Source organism: Pecten maximus, chromosome 14 (assembly GCF_902652985.1).
Source record: "Pecten maximus chromosome 14, xPecMax1.1, whole genome shotgun sequence".
NCBI classification, from domain to species: Eukaryota; Metazoa; Mollusca; class Bivalvia; order Pectinida; family Pectinidae; genus Pecten; species Pecten maximus.
Genome location: NC_047028.1, coordinates 5,655,006 through 5,671,512, shown reverse-complemented (window position 1 = coordinate 5,671,512; position 16,507 = coordinate 5,655,006). Strand labels below are relative to the sequence as shown.

Here is a 16,507-nt window from a genome sequence, read left to right as displayed (position 1 = left end):
ATGTACGTATTACATGTGACCCTGTTACAATGTGTAATGTACGTATTGACCCTGTTACAATGTGTAATGTACGTATTACATGTGACCCTGTTACAATGTGTAATGTACGTATTGACTCTGTTACAATGTGTAATGTACGTATTACATGTGACTCTGTTACAATGTGTAATGTACGTATTACATGTGACCCTGTTACAATGTGTAATGTACGTATTGACCCTGTTACAATGTGTACTGTACGTATTGACCCTGTTACAATGTGTACTGTACGTATTGACCCTGTTACAATGTGTAATGTACGTATTGACCCTGTTACAATGTGTAATGTACATATTGACTCTGTTACAATGTGTAATGTACGTATTACATGTGACTCTGTTACAATGTGTAATGTACGTATTACATGTGACCCTGTTACAATGTGTAATGTACGTATTGACTCTGTTACAATGTGTAATGTACGTATTACATGTGACTCTGTTACAATGTGTAATGTACGTATTACATGTGACCCTGTTACAATGTGTAATGTACGTATTGACCCTGTTACAATGTGTTCTGTACGTATTGACCCTGTTACAATGTGTACTGTACGTATTGACCCTGTTACAATGTGTAATGTACGTATTGACCCTGTTACAATGTGTAATGTACGTATTGACCCTGTTACAATGTGTAATGTACATATTGACCCTGTTACAATGTGTAATGTACGTATTGACCCTGTTACAATGTGTAATGTACATATTGACCCTGTTACAATGTGTAATGTACGTATTGACCCTGTAACAATGTGTAATGTACATATTGACCCTGTTACAATGTGTAATGTACGTATTACATGTGACCCTGTTACAATGTGTTATGTACGTATTGACCCTGTTACAATGTGTAATGTACGTATTACATGTGACCCTGTTACAATGTGTAATGTACGTATTGACCCTGTTACAATGTGTAATGTACGTATTGACCCTGTTACAATGACATTGTAACAGGGTCAATACGTACATTACACATTGTAACAGGGTCATTACATACATTACACATTGTAACAGGGTCAATACGTACAGTACACATTGTAACAGGGTCAATACGTACATTACACATTGTAACAGGGTCAATACGTACATTACACATTGTAACAGGGTCACATGTAATACGTACATTACACATTGTAACAGGGTCACATGTAATACGTACATTACACATTGTAACAGGGTCACATGTAATACGTACATTACACATTGTAACAGGGTCAATACGTACATTACACATTGTAACAGGGTCAATACGTACATTACACATTGTAACAGGGTCAATACGTACAGTACACATTGTAACAGGGTCAATACGTACATTACACATTGAATGTGTAATGTACGTATTGACCCTGTTACAATGTGTAATGTACGTATTACATGTGACCCTGTTACAATGTGTAATGTACATATTACATGTGACCCTGTTACAATGTGTAATGTACGTATTGACCCTGTTACAATGTGTAATGTACATATTACATGTGACCCTGTTACAATGTGTTATGTACGTATTGACCCTGTTACAATGTGTAATGTACGTATTACTGTGAACAGACAGTTTTATATCTGTTTTTTTTTTTACCTTGATTGACCCTGTCTTTCAGATAATTTGACAGTTGTTGAGGTAGACACTTCAACTTTTGTTATTCCACCGTCGTGACATATGGGGCATATAGTGTTACCCATGTCCGTCCCATCCATCCCGTCCCAATGCAATGTAACTAGCTCATCTCAGGAACTGCTGAGGTTTCGGGGTGTCAAGTGGCAGCGGGGATATTTATGTCTTACAGACATTTCTGATTTATTAAGTATATGACCTTGTTTGTATTTACAGATGGCGTGACAGTTGTCCTGACAGACATTTCTGATTTACTAAGTATATGACCTTGTTTGTATTTACAGATGGCGTGACAGTGGTCCTGTACCATGTTCTCCAGTCCTATAACCTTATCCTACAGGAGCGGTCAATTAACGCGGAGGATGTGAGTTTCTATAGAGTGGTATTGATATCATTAAAATTTTAAGGGAATAGTATTGTAAGAAATTACTGATACAAAATGTTTAAGAATATGAACATGTTTTCAGCTTGGTTAAATACCTGGCAGCAAGCTTTTATCAGACTGACCTCAGATTGGAAAAAGTAGTATTTTTTCTAGAATCAAACATGCTATAATCTTCTCTCTGAAATAAACTATGGCATTTGTTAATTCACAATGATTTTACCATCAGTATAAATTATGATTTTACCAACAGTGGAGGAAACTCACCCTATAGGTGACATAATTTCTAAACATGTATAGAATTTCTTGTTCTGTCTTGCAGATCCTGCTTGGTTTCCTGAAGTTTTTCCTGGTGTGTTTTGGTGGTCTGTCAATCGGATTGATCGTAGGAGCACTGTCCTCTATCCTCACCAAGTACACCAACAATGTCAAAGGTTAGACCAGACCCTGTCCTTATATAATACATGGTAGGACCACTGTCCTCCATCCTCGTCAATTAGACATGTTAGACCAGACCCTGTCCTTATATACTATATGGTAGGACCACTGTCCTCTATCCTCACCAAGTCAGGGCTTTTTCTCACTGGTTTGGGAAGGGGCCTTTTGGTCTCATTTTGGGAATAAAATTAGTGAATTGGGAAAGTTTTTTTCAGGAGTAAACTTCAAATTTTGGGAATTTGGCTTAAATATGAAATCATTTCAATTGGGCCCCAAAAAGCCCACAGAAAAAGCCCTGCAAGTACACCAACAGTGTCAAAGGTTAGACCAGACCCTGTCCTTATATACTATATGGTAGGACCACTGTCCTCCTCCTCACCAAGTACACCAACAATGTCAAAGGTTACATCAGACCCTGTCCTTATATACTATATGGTAGGACCACTGTCCTCCTCCTCACCAAGTACACCAACAATGTCAAAGGTTACATCAGACCCTGTCCTTATATACTATATGGTAGGACCACTGTCCTCCTCCTCACCAAGTACACTAACAATGTCAAAGGTTAGACCAGACCCTGTCCAATACCATATATGAACTATATTACAGGGAGCTTCTTCTCAATAACCAAGAGGCCCAGGGTCATGATATTGGGCCAGTGGCATGCTGGGATGTTTGTTCAAATCAAATACAGTTGTACCTTGACCTACTTACAAGGTCACAGGGGTCAAATGACTTAAAATCATAAACAACTTCTTCTCAATAACTAAGAAACCCAGGGCCATGATATTGGAGCAGAAGCATGCTTGGATGAAGATTGCTCAAATGACCTATTTTAAAGGTCTCAGGAGTAAAATACACTAAAATATATAAACGACTTCTTCTCAATAACCAAGAGGCCCAGAGTCATGTTAGTGGGCCATTAGTATGCTGGGATGAAGAGCTACCAAGTTTGCTCAAATGACCTTTTTTCAAGGTCACAGAGGGGTCACATGTACTCAAATCACGGTCACAAGGGTCAAATGACTTATTAATAAGATCTTTACACAACTGCTTCACAATAACCAAGAAGCCTTAGGGCCATGATATTGAGTCAGTAGCATGCTTGGATGGATGAATACCAAGTTTGTTTAAATGAATGACCTTGACCTACTTTCAAGGTCACAGGGCTGAGATGTGTTTAATATTGGTTTTAAAGCAAAACATAGTCTATTAGTGTACAAATCAGAAGTCAGATGATCACTTAGGCTCCTGGGCCTCTTGTTATAAATGTGTTGACTTTAATTGAAGCGCATGTATATAAAATTATAATGTTTTTGAAATGTAGACTGTAATCATTGTTGTATAATATTTGTAAATCAAATCTACGACTGTAACACAGTGTATTAAAAAGGAAAGTGATATATATAGAGGTTACAGAACGAGTGGTTGTTGGATATGGAATTTATTTCACACGAGTAAGTTATTTTTTAAAAGTTACAAAAGACACGAGCTTTAGCGAGTGTTTTTTGCAACTTTTAAAAAATAACTTACGAGTGTGAAATAAATTCCATATCCAACAATTTCGAGTCGTGTGACCTGTTTCTACCACAATAATATCGGCTTGAATCAAAGGGAAACGTGGCCAAGTATAATTTCGCGTATGCAAATAAAGTGTACCGGTGACGTCCGGGGCCCGGTGATGTGACGTCATTAGATTATTGATGACGTCAATAACAATTGCAGCTTGGGTCAAAGTTCACCGTGTTAGCCAATCAAAATGCGTACAGAGTTTATACCACGTGTGGTATAAACAGATTGTAATCAACAGCTGTAATCATTAACTGATGGTTTGAGAGTTGAATAACACAGGGTATTGTGGTAGAAGACAGGTTTATCCATTAACAATCCCAGACAGTAAGAATATATTCTGTGTGATATTTCAGTGATCGAACCTGTGGTGGTGTTTGGGATGGCCTACATAGCGTTCCTCCTGGCAGAGATGTTTGCCTTCTCAGGAATTATCAGGTTGGTGGTTACAAAGATGGATGATAAAAACACAAGTCTACTGCTGTAGCAGGTCTAATTTCAACACATTTGTGTATCATTGTCTACCGTCATCTGTCTGTCTGTTCGTCTGTCCTATGGTTTTGACATCCAGAGATCTGTGATTGATCCCTTTGACACTTGGTAGATTTATAACTATGTAGCATTTCCAGGGTGACATTGAGGTGTAGTATGGGTTACTATGTTTGTTAAATCTTTATCCTGTCTGGAGGCATTGAAATCTTTAATGCTGAATTATTAATTCCGTAAGCTTACTTATAAGGTATCTCTTTTGATTAGATGATTCTCCTTGTTACATTTGGATATCTTTATGGATTTTGATACAAGATTGTTTGTTAAATTTGGCATGGCAAATAAGTATATCTTTCCCCTGTAGTAATCTTGTTTGCTGAATGTAAATGAATTGTATGAAATAAAAAATTACAGTGTGACAAAGAATTAGTGAAGATCTGGAACATCTGAAAGCAATTTCTGGGTAGCTGAATATATACATTTATATATAACTATGTATTCATTATATTCCTCCCCAGTCTCATCGCCTGTGGAATAGTACAAGTTGCATATGCCTTTGCAAACATCACAAAAAAATCTCGGGTTACAGTGAAGTTCTTTACCAAGGTCCTGAGGTGAGTCTTTGAAAAAAATGGCCATATTCTTTTCTTTTTTTTGATTTCAGTGCAATAAATTCATGAAATGCTGTCAAAATATACTGATTGTTTAAATCAGAGTTCGTAATTTTGTAATTTAAAAAAATAATATTTTGATATTTCAGAAAACTTAATTGATTACATAAATTGAAATATTGAGTTACCATAACTTTGATTTGAATATTTTACAGTACCATCAGTGAGATCATCATCTTCCTGTTCCTCGGATTATTTTTTGTACAAGAGCACAGCTGGAACACCGCCCTCTCCCTGTGGACCGTCCTCTTTATCACGGTGTATAGATTTGGGGGTGAGTATTGTGGACCGTCCTCTTTATCACGGTGTATAGATTTGGGGGTGAGTATTGTGGACCTTTATCACAGTGTATAGATTTGGGGGTGAGTATTGTGGACCTTTATCACGGTGTATAGATTTGGGGGTGAGTATTGTGGACCTTTATCACAGTGTATAGATTTGGGGGTGAGTATTGTGGACCTTTATCACGGTGTATAGATTTGGGGGTGAGTATTGTGGACCTTTATCACAGTGTATAGATTTGGGGGTGAGTATTGTGGACCTTTATCACAGTGTATAGATTTGGGGGTGAGTATTGTGGACCTTTATCACAGTGTATAGATTTGGGGGTGAGTATTGTGGACCTTTATCACGGTGTATAGATTTGGGGTTGAGTATTGTGGACCGTCCCATTCATCACAGTGTATAGATTTGGGGTTGAGTATTGTGGACCGTCCCATTCATCACAGTGTATAGATTTGGGGTTGAGTATTGTGGACCGTCCCATTCATCACGGTGTATAGATTTGGGGGCGAGTATTGTGGACCTTTATCACGGTGTATAGATTTGGGGGTGAGTATTGTGGACCGTCCTCTTTATCACGGTGTATAGATTTGGGGGTGAGTATTGTGGACCTTTATCACGGTGTATAGATTTGGGGGTGAGTATTGTGGACCTTTATCACGGTGTATAGATTTTGGGTAAACATTGATATGTGAGGATGTGGATACTTCAGTTTTAGTCAGACAGGTTTTTATGCTAGTCGTTCTGAATGTAAAAATGATAAAATGACATTATTTGAGTCTTGGACTATTGATGGGCAAAAACTTATACATCTTCTTAATAATATCAAAATTGAGATAGTTTTGCCAAGCAAAATTTGAAATGTCTGTAATATCTGTAATTAGTAATGTCTATGTTAATTAAAATACAGTCTATAATACCATATTCGACCTAATAAGAGCACCTACCCATATAACCACACCCACCTTTTTCAGGAAAAGAGGATGGATGTAGTCTTTTAACCAAAATCTCTTGATTAGGTTTGCAAATAAAGATATGTAAATGAAAAAAAATTTGTTTTGCCCACCCAGGTTTCACATGGAAACTTTTCTCTCAGCATGGTTATCCCTCAATGATCAAGTCTTTACTACATATTTCTTGTCTCTTTTAATGATTAATCTGTAATGAAAAGCCTCACCGGTATACCTGTAATCAATATGTGGTCATAATCATAGTCAGTATGTCAAGGTCAAAATCAGTATGTCAAGGTTGCAATCAGTATGTCAATGTCATAATCAATATTTCAAGGTCACAATCAGTATGTCAAGGTCACAATCAGTATGTGAAGGTTGTTATTAATATATCAAGGTTATCATCAGTATATCCATGTCATAATCAGTATATCCATGTCATAATCAATATGTCCATGTCATAATCAATATGTCAAGGTCATAAACAATATGTCAAGGTCATAATTAATATGTCATGGTCATAATCAGTGTGTCAATGTCACAATCAGTATGTGAAGGTTGTTATCAGTATGTCCATGTCATAATCAGTATGTCCATGTCATAATCAGTATGTCCATGTCATAATCAGTATGTCAATGTCATAATCAATATGTCAAGGTCATAAACAGTATGTCCATGTCATAATCAATATGTCAAGGTCATAAACAGTATGTCCATGTCATAATCAGTATGTCGAGTCTTAGTCAGCATGTCAAGTTCATAAATGATATGTGAAGGTCGAAATAAGTGTGTCAAGGTCATAATCAGTATGTCAAGATCATAATCAGTATGTCAAGGTCGTAATCAGTGTGTCAAGGTTATATTTTCCATCTATTGCCTTGTCAACACATATTGCGTCATCATGAGTCTGACTTGGTTGAGATTGACAAGTAATTACATGACTATACTAGGTAGAGATCAAAGGTCAAAGGTCAGATGATTTCTTAGCTGGCAGATGTTTTTTAATGAACAGCAAACATGCATATGTATCATCTTCTACTTTTTAATACCAGGTTTTTCCTTTAAAAAGAAGTTGTAAGCGTTGCAGAGAAAAACAATTGAGTGGATATTAAGTTAGTATATTGTGTATGGAGTTTTTTACGAGTGAAAAACTAACTTAGGCACTGCTGTGTTTTGTTGGTTTGAGTTGATTTGCAAAAGTTGTGAATGTAAAACATGACTTCCATATAATACTACTTATGAACAAAACTATTTATGATTCTCATGACATTGAGATTTCATATACAAGTGTACTTTAATTTAACTACTCTGGACAACATTCAAAGAGCCTCCCTTATGTTGTTCAGTGAGGTAGCCACTAGCTACTACAAGAGTCCCTGCCTCAAAATGACTCTTCACAGAGCAATAAACCCAATAAACAGTTAGTGCTTCATGTTGCCTTTGTCCAGTTGGCATTATCAGCCCATAACTGCCAATTGAAAGCAGTTCAATTTTAATGCTTTTATTTTAAATTACTACTTGTGATTTAAAAAAAAACCAGGCAATATATATAATAAGGACTAACAGAATTCATATGTTAACAGCTCTATACTGTGACGTTCTGTATAAAAAAAGTGTATAATTTAATAGAAAACCAGACAAGACTAACCAATGTAATACAAATATTTAATGTAAATTAACATTATGAAAATATAATCTGTCCGCCTAGTTTTTCAAAAGGGAAATGTGTATTTAATATTTTTTTCTGCAACTGCGGTATGCTTCACTTGGCACATTGTTAATACGCCGGTTGTCCGTTTATGAGATGGTATTGCTCAACTACTGTTGGTAAGGTTATAGTTTGACAATGTCATAGAGTGGTAAATATAATGTAATCATCATATTTGAGTTGAAGCTAATGTTTGTATAGGTTTCCATAACATATCTAATGTAACCACCATTTTGATTTTATTTTTGTTTCCAGTGACATTTTTAGCGTCATCATTGATAAACCGGTTTGACAACTACAGAGTGAGAAAGATCCGCTATGATGAAATGTTCATTGTGGTAAGTCTGACTATTCAATAAGATCTTGATATATACTGCCAACTTTTTGGAATTTAATTGTGGGTAGACTATCTGTAGTATATTAATAGAGCTGTTTTCTTTTGTTCAGAGCTATGGTGGTATTAGAGGGGCGGTGTGTTTTTCTCTCGTGGCCCTACTGGACATCAAAGACTTCCCGATGAAGGACGTCTTCATCACATCAACCCTTTTTGTCGTCTTTTTTACTGTATTTATTCAGGTAAGTTATCTAAGTCTATCATCTTTCAAACTCTTAAAAGTTTATATTTTGATTCTGATTACAAAGTTGATTGAAGCCAAAGGGATAATCTGACTTAATGTTTTAAGGTAACAGGTCGAAGTTCAAGGTTAATCAAGTTTGATTTTTGACCAGTAAACTGTTGTCATGAAATTATGTAGAATATAATTTGTTCAATATCAAGAGAGAAAGTGATTGGTCTACATATAAGGCCAAGGTCATATGGTCAAAGGTTAAGGTTTTTAGGTCAAAGGTCAGAATTCCGATCTTTTTCCTTATTGTTTTATCATGACTTTATAATGAAGCAAAGTTGAGTTGATTAGACTAAAGCATGAAGTTTTGACTTAAGGTTAAAGTCACCAGTTCTTATCTGATAAATCACCAAAAGGTCAAGGTCAGTTGTTTTCTTATGATACTCTTCTCTCCTGATTAACTTGGGAGGCCACAAATAGTGGGCAACATAACCCTCTGGAATCTCTTGTTTGACATTACCTAGAATATATTATACTTATCCAGATAAGCTATAAAACAGTGTAGGTTTTAGGTTAAACTATGAAACAGTGCATGGCTATAAAACAGTGTAGGTTTTAGGTTAAACTATGGAACAGTGTAGGTTTTAGGTTAAACTATGAAACAGTGTAGGTTTTAGGTTAAACTATGGAACAGTGTAGGTTTTAGGTTAAACTATGAAACAGTGTAGGTTTTAGGTTAAACTATGGAACAGTGTAGGTTTTAGGTTAAACTATGGAACAGTGTAGGTTTTAGGTTAAACTATGGAACAGTGTAGGTTTTAGGTTAAACTATGAAACAGTGTAGGTTTTAGGTTAAACTATGAAACAGTGTAGGTTTTAGGTTAAACTATGGAACAGTGTAGGTTTTAGGTTAAACTATGAAACAGTGTAGATTTAAGGTTAAACTATGAAACAGTGTAGGATTTAGGTTAAACTATGAAACAGTGTAGATTTTAGGTTAAACTATGAAACAGTGTAGGTTTTACGTTAAACTATGGAACAGTGTAGGTTTTAGGTTAAACTATGAAACAGTGTAGATTTTAGGTTAAACTATGAAACAGTGTAGATTTAAGGTTAAACTATGGAACAGTGTAGGTTTTAGGTTAAACTATGAAACAGTGTAGATTTTAGGTTAAACTATGTAACAGTGTAGGTTTTAGGTTAAACTATGGAACAGTGTAGGTTTTAGGTTAAACTATAAAACAGTGTAGGTTTAAGGTTAAACTATGTAACAGTGTAGGTTTTAGGTTAAACTATGAAACAGTGTAGGTTTTAGGTGAAACTATGAAACAGTGTAGGTTTTAGGTTAAACTATGTAACAGTGTAGGTTTTAGGTTAAACTATGGAACAGTGTAGGTTTTAGGTTAAACTATGAAACAGTGCATGGCTATAAAACAGTGTAGGTTTTAGGTTAAACTATGGAACAGTGTAGGTTTAAGGTCAAACTATGAAACAGTGTAGGTTTTAGGTTAAACTATGGAACAGTGTAGGTTTTAGGTTAAACTATGAAACAGTGTAGGTTTTAGGTTAAACTATGGAACAGTGTAGGTTTTAGGTTAAACTATGGAACAGTGTAGGTTTTAGGTTAAACTATAAAACAGTATAGGTTTTAGGTTAAACTATGAAACAGTGTAGATTTTAGGTTAAACTATAAAACAGTGTAGATTTTAGGTTAAACTATGTAACAGTGTAGGTTTTAGGTTAAACTATGGAACAGTGTAGGTTTTAGGTTAAACTATGAAACAGTGTAGGTTTTAGGTTAAACTATAAAACAGTGTAGGTTTAAGGTTAAACTATGAAACAGTGTAGATTTTAGGTTAAACTATGGAACAGTATAGGTTTTAGGTTAAACTATGAAACAGTGTAGATTTTAGGTTAAACTATGAAACAGTATAGGTTTTAGGTTAAACTATGAAACAGTGTAGGTTTTAGGTTAAACTATAAAACAGTATAGGTTTTAGGTTAAACTATGAAACAGTGTAGATTTTAGGTTAAACTATAAAACAGTGTAGGTTTTAGGTTAAACTATGAAACAGTGTAGATTTTAGGTTAAACTATGAAACAGTATAGGTTTTAGGTTAAACTATGAAACAGTGTAGATTTTAGGTTAAACTATGAAACAGTGTAGGATTTAGGTTAAACTATGAAATAGTGTAGGATTTAGGTTAAACTATGAAACAGTGTAGGTTTTAGGATAAACTATGAAACAGTGTAGATTTTAGGTTAAACTGAAACAGTGTAGGTTTTAGGTTAAACTATAAAACAGTATAGGTTTTAGGTTAAACTATTAAACAGTGTAGATTTTAGGTTAAACTATAAAACAGTGTAGGTTTTAGGTTAAACTATGAAACAGTGTAGATTTAAGGTTAAACTATGGAACAGTTAAGGTTTTAGGTTAAACTATGAAACAGTGTAGGTTTTAGGTTAAACTATGGAGCAGTGTAGGTTTTAGGTTAAACTATAAAACAGTGTAGGTTTTAGGTTAAACTATGAAACAGTGTAGGTTTTAGGTTAAACTATGAAACAGTGTAGGTTTTAGGTAAAACTATGGAGCAGTGTAGGTTTTAGGTTAAACTATGGAGCAGTGTAGGTTTTAGGTTAAACTATGAAACAGTGTAGATTTTCATTTAGAACTGTAATAAAATTTCCCTGAAAAACTTCATTTACGCCCTTCATTTTTAGCTCACCTGGACCGAAGGTCCGGTGAGCTTATGCCATGGTGCAGCGTCCGTCGTCCGTCGTCCGTCGTCCGTCCGTCAACATTTGCTTCAAATCGCTACTAGTCAAAAAGTTCTTATTGGATTTTGACCAAATTTGGTCAGAAACATCCTTGGCAGAAGGGGATCAGATTTTGCATAAATGGTGGCTCTGACCCCCAAGGGGCCTGAGGGGCGGGGCCCAATAGGGGAAATTGAGGCAATTCCTTTAAATCGCTACTAGTCATAAAGTTATGAATGGATTTGAACCCAATTTGGTCAGAAACATCCTTTGGGGAAGGGGAACAGATTTTGCATAAATGGTGACTCTGACCCCCAAGGGGCCAAAGGGGCGGGGCCTAATGGGGAAATAGAGGTGATTCCTTCAAATCGCTACTAGTCATAAAGTTATGAATGGATTTGAACCCAATTTGGTCAGAAACATCCTTTGGGGAAGGGGAACAGATTTTGCATAAATGGTGACTCTGACCCCCAAGGGGCCAAAGGGGCGGGGCCTAATGGGGAAATAGAGGTGATTCCTTCAAATCGCTACTAGTCATAAAGTTATGAATGGATTTGAACCCAATTTGGTCAGAAACATCCTTTGGGGAAGGGGAACTGATTTTGCATAAGTGGTGACTCTGACCCCCAAGGGGCCAAAGGGGCGGGGCCCATTAGGGGAAATAGAGGTAATTCCTTCAGATCGCTACTAGTCATAAAGTTATGAATGGATTTGAACCCAATTCGGTCAGAAACATCCTTTAGGAAAGGGGAACAGATTTTGCATAAATGGTGACTCTGACCCCCAAGGGGCCTGAGGGGCGGGGCCCAATAGGGGAAATTGAGACAATTTCTTTAAATCGCTACTAGTCATAAAGTTATGAATGGATTTGAACCCAATTTGGTCAGAAACATCCTTTGGGGATGGGGAATAGATTTTGCATAAATGGTGACTCTGACCCCCAAGGGGCCAAAGGGGCAGGGCCTAATGGGGAAATAGATTTAATTCCTTCAAATTGCTACTTGTCATAAAGTTATGAATGGATTTGAACCCAATTTAGTCAGAAGCATGCTTTGGGGAAGGGGAACAGATTTTGCATAAATGGTGACTTTAACACCCAAGGGGCCAAAGGGGCGGGGCCCCATATGGGAAATAGAGGTAATTCCTTTAAATCGCTACTAGTCATAAAGTTATGAATGGATTTGAACCCAATTTAGTAAGAAACATCCTTTGGGGAAGGGGAACAGATTTTGCATAAGTGGTTACTCTGACCCCCAAAGGACCAAAGGGGCGAGGCCTAATGGGGAAACAGAGGTAATATCTTTAAATCGCTACTTGTCATAAAGTTATGAAAAGATTTGAACCGAATTTGGTCAAAAACATCATTGGGGGAAGGGGAACAGATTTTGCATAAATGGTGACTCTGACCCCCAAGGGGCCAAAGGGGCGGGGCCCCATATGGGAAATAGAGGTAATTCCTTTAAATCGCTACTAGTCATAAAGTTATGAATGGTTTTTAACGCAATTTAGTAAGAAACATCCTTTGGGAAAGGGGAACAGATTTTGCATAAATGGTGACTCTGACCCCAAGGGGCCAAAGGGGCGGGGCCTAATGGGGAAATAGAGGTAATTCCTTCAAATCGCTACTAGTCATAAAGTTATGAATGGATTTATACCCAAATTGGTCAGAAACATTCTTATGTGAAGGGGAACAGATTTTGCATAAATGGTGACTCTGACCCCTGAGGGGCCAAAGAGGCGGGGCCCCATATGGGAAATAGAGGTAATTCCTTTAAATCGCTACTAGTCATAAAGTTATGAATGGATTTGAACCCAATTTAATAAGAAACATCTTTTGGGGAAGGGGAGCAGATTTTGCATAAATGGTGACTCTGACCCCCAAGGGGCCAAAGGGGCGGGGCCCCATATGGGAAATAGAGGTAATTCCTTTAAATCGCTACATGTCATAAATTTATGAATGGATTTCAACCCAATTCGGTCAGAAGCATTCTTTGGGGAAGGGGAACAGATTTTGCATAAATGGTGACTCTGACCCCTGAGGGGCAAAAGGGGCGGGGCCCCATATAGGAAATAGAGGTAATTCCTTTAAATCACTACTAGTCATAAAGTTATAAATGCATGTTGTAAACTCAGAGAGTCTGGACTTCATTATTTCTTTAAAGCAGTTGGGATCCCCACGCTATAACCATAAATAGCATTGTTTGAGGATAACAAACAAAAGGAATTGAACATGAACATTATTTTGACATTTGGTCAAATCCAACCAGGTGAGCGATACAGGCCCCATGGGCCTCTTGTTGTTCACTTGTGAGAAGAAAAGCTGGCTATGACTTCCATAAAATGTTTATAGTATTTTGTACTGTTACCTGTACAGCTCATAGAAACAAACTATGTATAATTTATCACACGTAATCAAATCTTAGTAGTCTGTCTAATTGTCTGATATTCCACTCAGGGTTCCACTATCAAGCCCCTAGTGAGGCTACTTCAGGTCAAGCTCGCCTCAAAAACAAAGGAAACATCTATGTATGTTGAACTGACCGAGCATGTAAGTAGTCAGAAATCAGAATCAGATCCACAAAAAAATAAAAAGGCAGATACATGTAACACCTCCATGTGAAGGAATTTTAAAAAATGTATTTATTATGCTATTTTGAATTAATTTCATTTGAATGAACTCATATATCTAAGAAAATATCTTTTGTTATCTTCTGTTGGTCTGCTTATGTATCGGAGTATTTTTACTAACTGAAGCAAAGTCATCAAAGTGCTAAACTCTTTTTGATGTGTATCTTGCAATTGACATGCATTTAGATAATATAAATGTATGTATCATATTATGAAGGTAACTGACCACTTGATGGCGGGGATGGAAGACTTGATCGGCAAGGAGGGGAAGAATTCCATGAGGGTAAGTCCTCCCGAGGGATACACTGGAATCAGGGTGTCTGTATATGGAAGTTTGTCTGAAGTAATACTCCTTACTATCTCAGACAAGTTTTCATGAAAGATGTTGTCCAGGACCAGTACCTAAAGCTGTGTAATTGGATCATTATTCTTTGTTATTTCCATAATAAACCTGGGAGTTATGCCCCTTTAACCAATGTATAATAATTATTGTTATTTATATAGTAGGGTATTAAAACCATAACCATTGTAGGTTAGGATTTCGGTAACAGTTCTCGTCATAGTGTGTTTGGTTTAATTGCCTGTAATAGGTGGATAGATATCATTTATTGATTAATTCTAGATCTACTCTCCAACAGTAACCATTCCTGATTGAATAGACGGACAAAGTCATCTACAACTTTTCTGGTTATAATCCATTTTCATTATCTGTGGATTTTTTTTATGAGGAATCACATGTTCATGTCATATTAGTTAAAACATTGTATAAAGATAATTACTATATATCTATTTCCCCATACAGGAGTTGTATAAAGATAATTACTATATATCTATTTCCCCATACAGGAGTTGTATAAAGATAATTACTATATATCTATTTCCCCATACAGGAGTTGTATAAAGATAATTACTATATATCTATTTCCCCATACAGGAGTTGTATAAAGATAATTACTATATATCTATTTCCCCATACAGGAGTTGTATAAAGATAATTACTATATATCTATTTCCCCATACAGGAGTTGTAAAAGATAATTACTATATATCTATTTCCCCATACAGGAGTTGTATAAAGATAATTACTATATATCTATTTCCCCATACAGGAGTTGTATAAAGATAATTACTATCTATTTCCCCATACAGGAGTTGTATAAAGATAATTACTATATATCTATTTCCCCATACAGGAGTTGTATAAAGATAATTACTATATATCTATTTCCCCATACAGGAGTTATATAAAGATAATTACTATATATCTATTTCCCCATACAGGAGTTATATAAAGATAATTACTATCTATCTATTCCCCCATACAGGAGTTGTATAAAGATAATTACTATGTATCTATTTCCCCATACAGGAGTTGTATAAAGATAATTACTATATACCTATTTCCCCATACAGGAGTTATATAAAGATAATTACTATATACCTATTTCCCCATACAGGAGTTGTATAAAGATAATTACTATGTATCTATTTCCCCATACAGGAGTTGTATAAAGATAATTACTATATACCTATTTCCCCATACAGGAGTTATATAAAGATAATTACTATATACCTATTTCCCCATACAGGAGTTGTATAAAGATAATTACTATGTACCTATTTCCCCATACAGGAGTTGTATAAAGATAATTACTATATATCTATTTCCCCATACAGGAGTTGTATAAAGATAATTACTATCTATTTCCCCATACAGGAGTTGTATAAAGATAATTACTATGTACCTATTTCTCCATACAGGAGTGGTATAAAGATAATTACTATATATCTATTTCCCCATACAGGAGTTGTATAAAGATAATTACTATGTACCTATTTCCCCATACAGGAGTTGTATAAAGATAATTACTATATATCTATTTCCCCATACAGGAGTTGTATAAAGATAATTACTATATACCTATTTCCCCATACAGGAGTTATATAAAGATAATTACTATCTATTTCCCCATACAGGAGTTGTATAAAGATAATTACTATATATATATTTCTCCATACAGGAGTTATATAAAGATAATTACTATATATCTATTTTCCCATACAGAAGTGGTATAAAGATAATTACTATATATCTATTTCCCCATACAGGAGTTATATAAAGATAATTACTATATACCTATTTCCCCATACAGGAGTTATATAAAGATAATTACTATGTACCTATTTCCCCATACAGGAGTGGTATTAAGATAATTACTATATACCTATTTCCCCATACAGGAGTGGTATAAAGATAATTACTATGTACCTATTTCCCCATACAGGAGTGGTATTAAGATAATTACTATATACCTATTTCCCCATACAGGAGTGGTATAAAGATAATTACTATGTACCTATTTCCCCATACAGGAGTTGTATAAAGATAATTACTATATATCTAT

At 35.7% G+C, this 16,507-nt stretch overlaps 1 protein-coding gene across 1 annotated transcript in view; it reads left to right on the top strand.

Annotated features, from left to right (window-relative positions):
- LOC117342763 (sodium/hydrogen exchanger 1-like) overlaps positions 1–16,507 on the top strand; it is a 41,279-nt gene that overhangs the window by 12,139 nt on the left and 12,633 nt on the right. Inside the window, exons 9-17 of the mRNA XM_033905005.1 lie at positions 1,947–2,026; positions 2,367–2,478; positions 4,408–4,489; positions 5,059–5,154; positions 5,367–5,485; positions 8,407–8,489; positions 8,599–8,727; positions 13,930–14,022; positions 14,320–14,385. Of these exons, the coding sequence (XP_033760896.1) occupies positions 1,947–2,026; positions 2,367–2,478; positions 4,408–4,489; positions 5,059–5,154; positions 5,367–5,485; positions 8,407–8,489; positions 8,599–8,727; positions 13,930–14,022; positions 14,320–14,385 (860 nt within the window). The remainder of the gene's footprint in view (positions 1–1,946; positions 2,027–2,366; positions 2,479–4,407; positions 4,490–5,058; positions 5,155–5,366; positions 5,486–8,406; positions 8,490–8,598; positions 8,728–13,929; positions 14,023–14,319; positions 14,386–16,507) is intronic.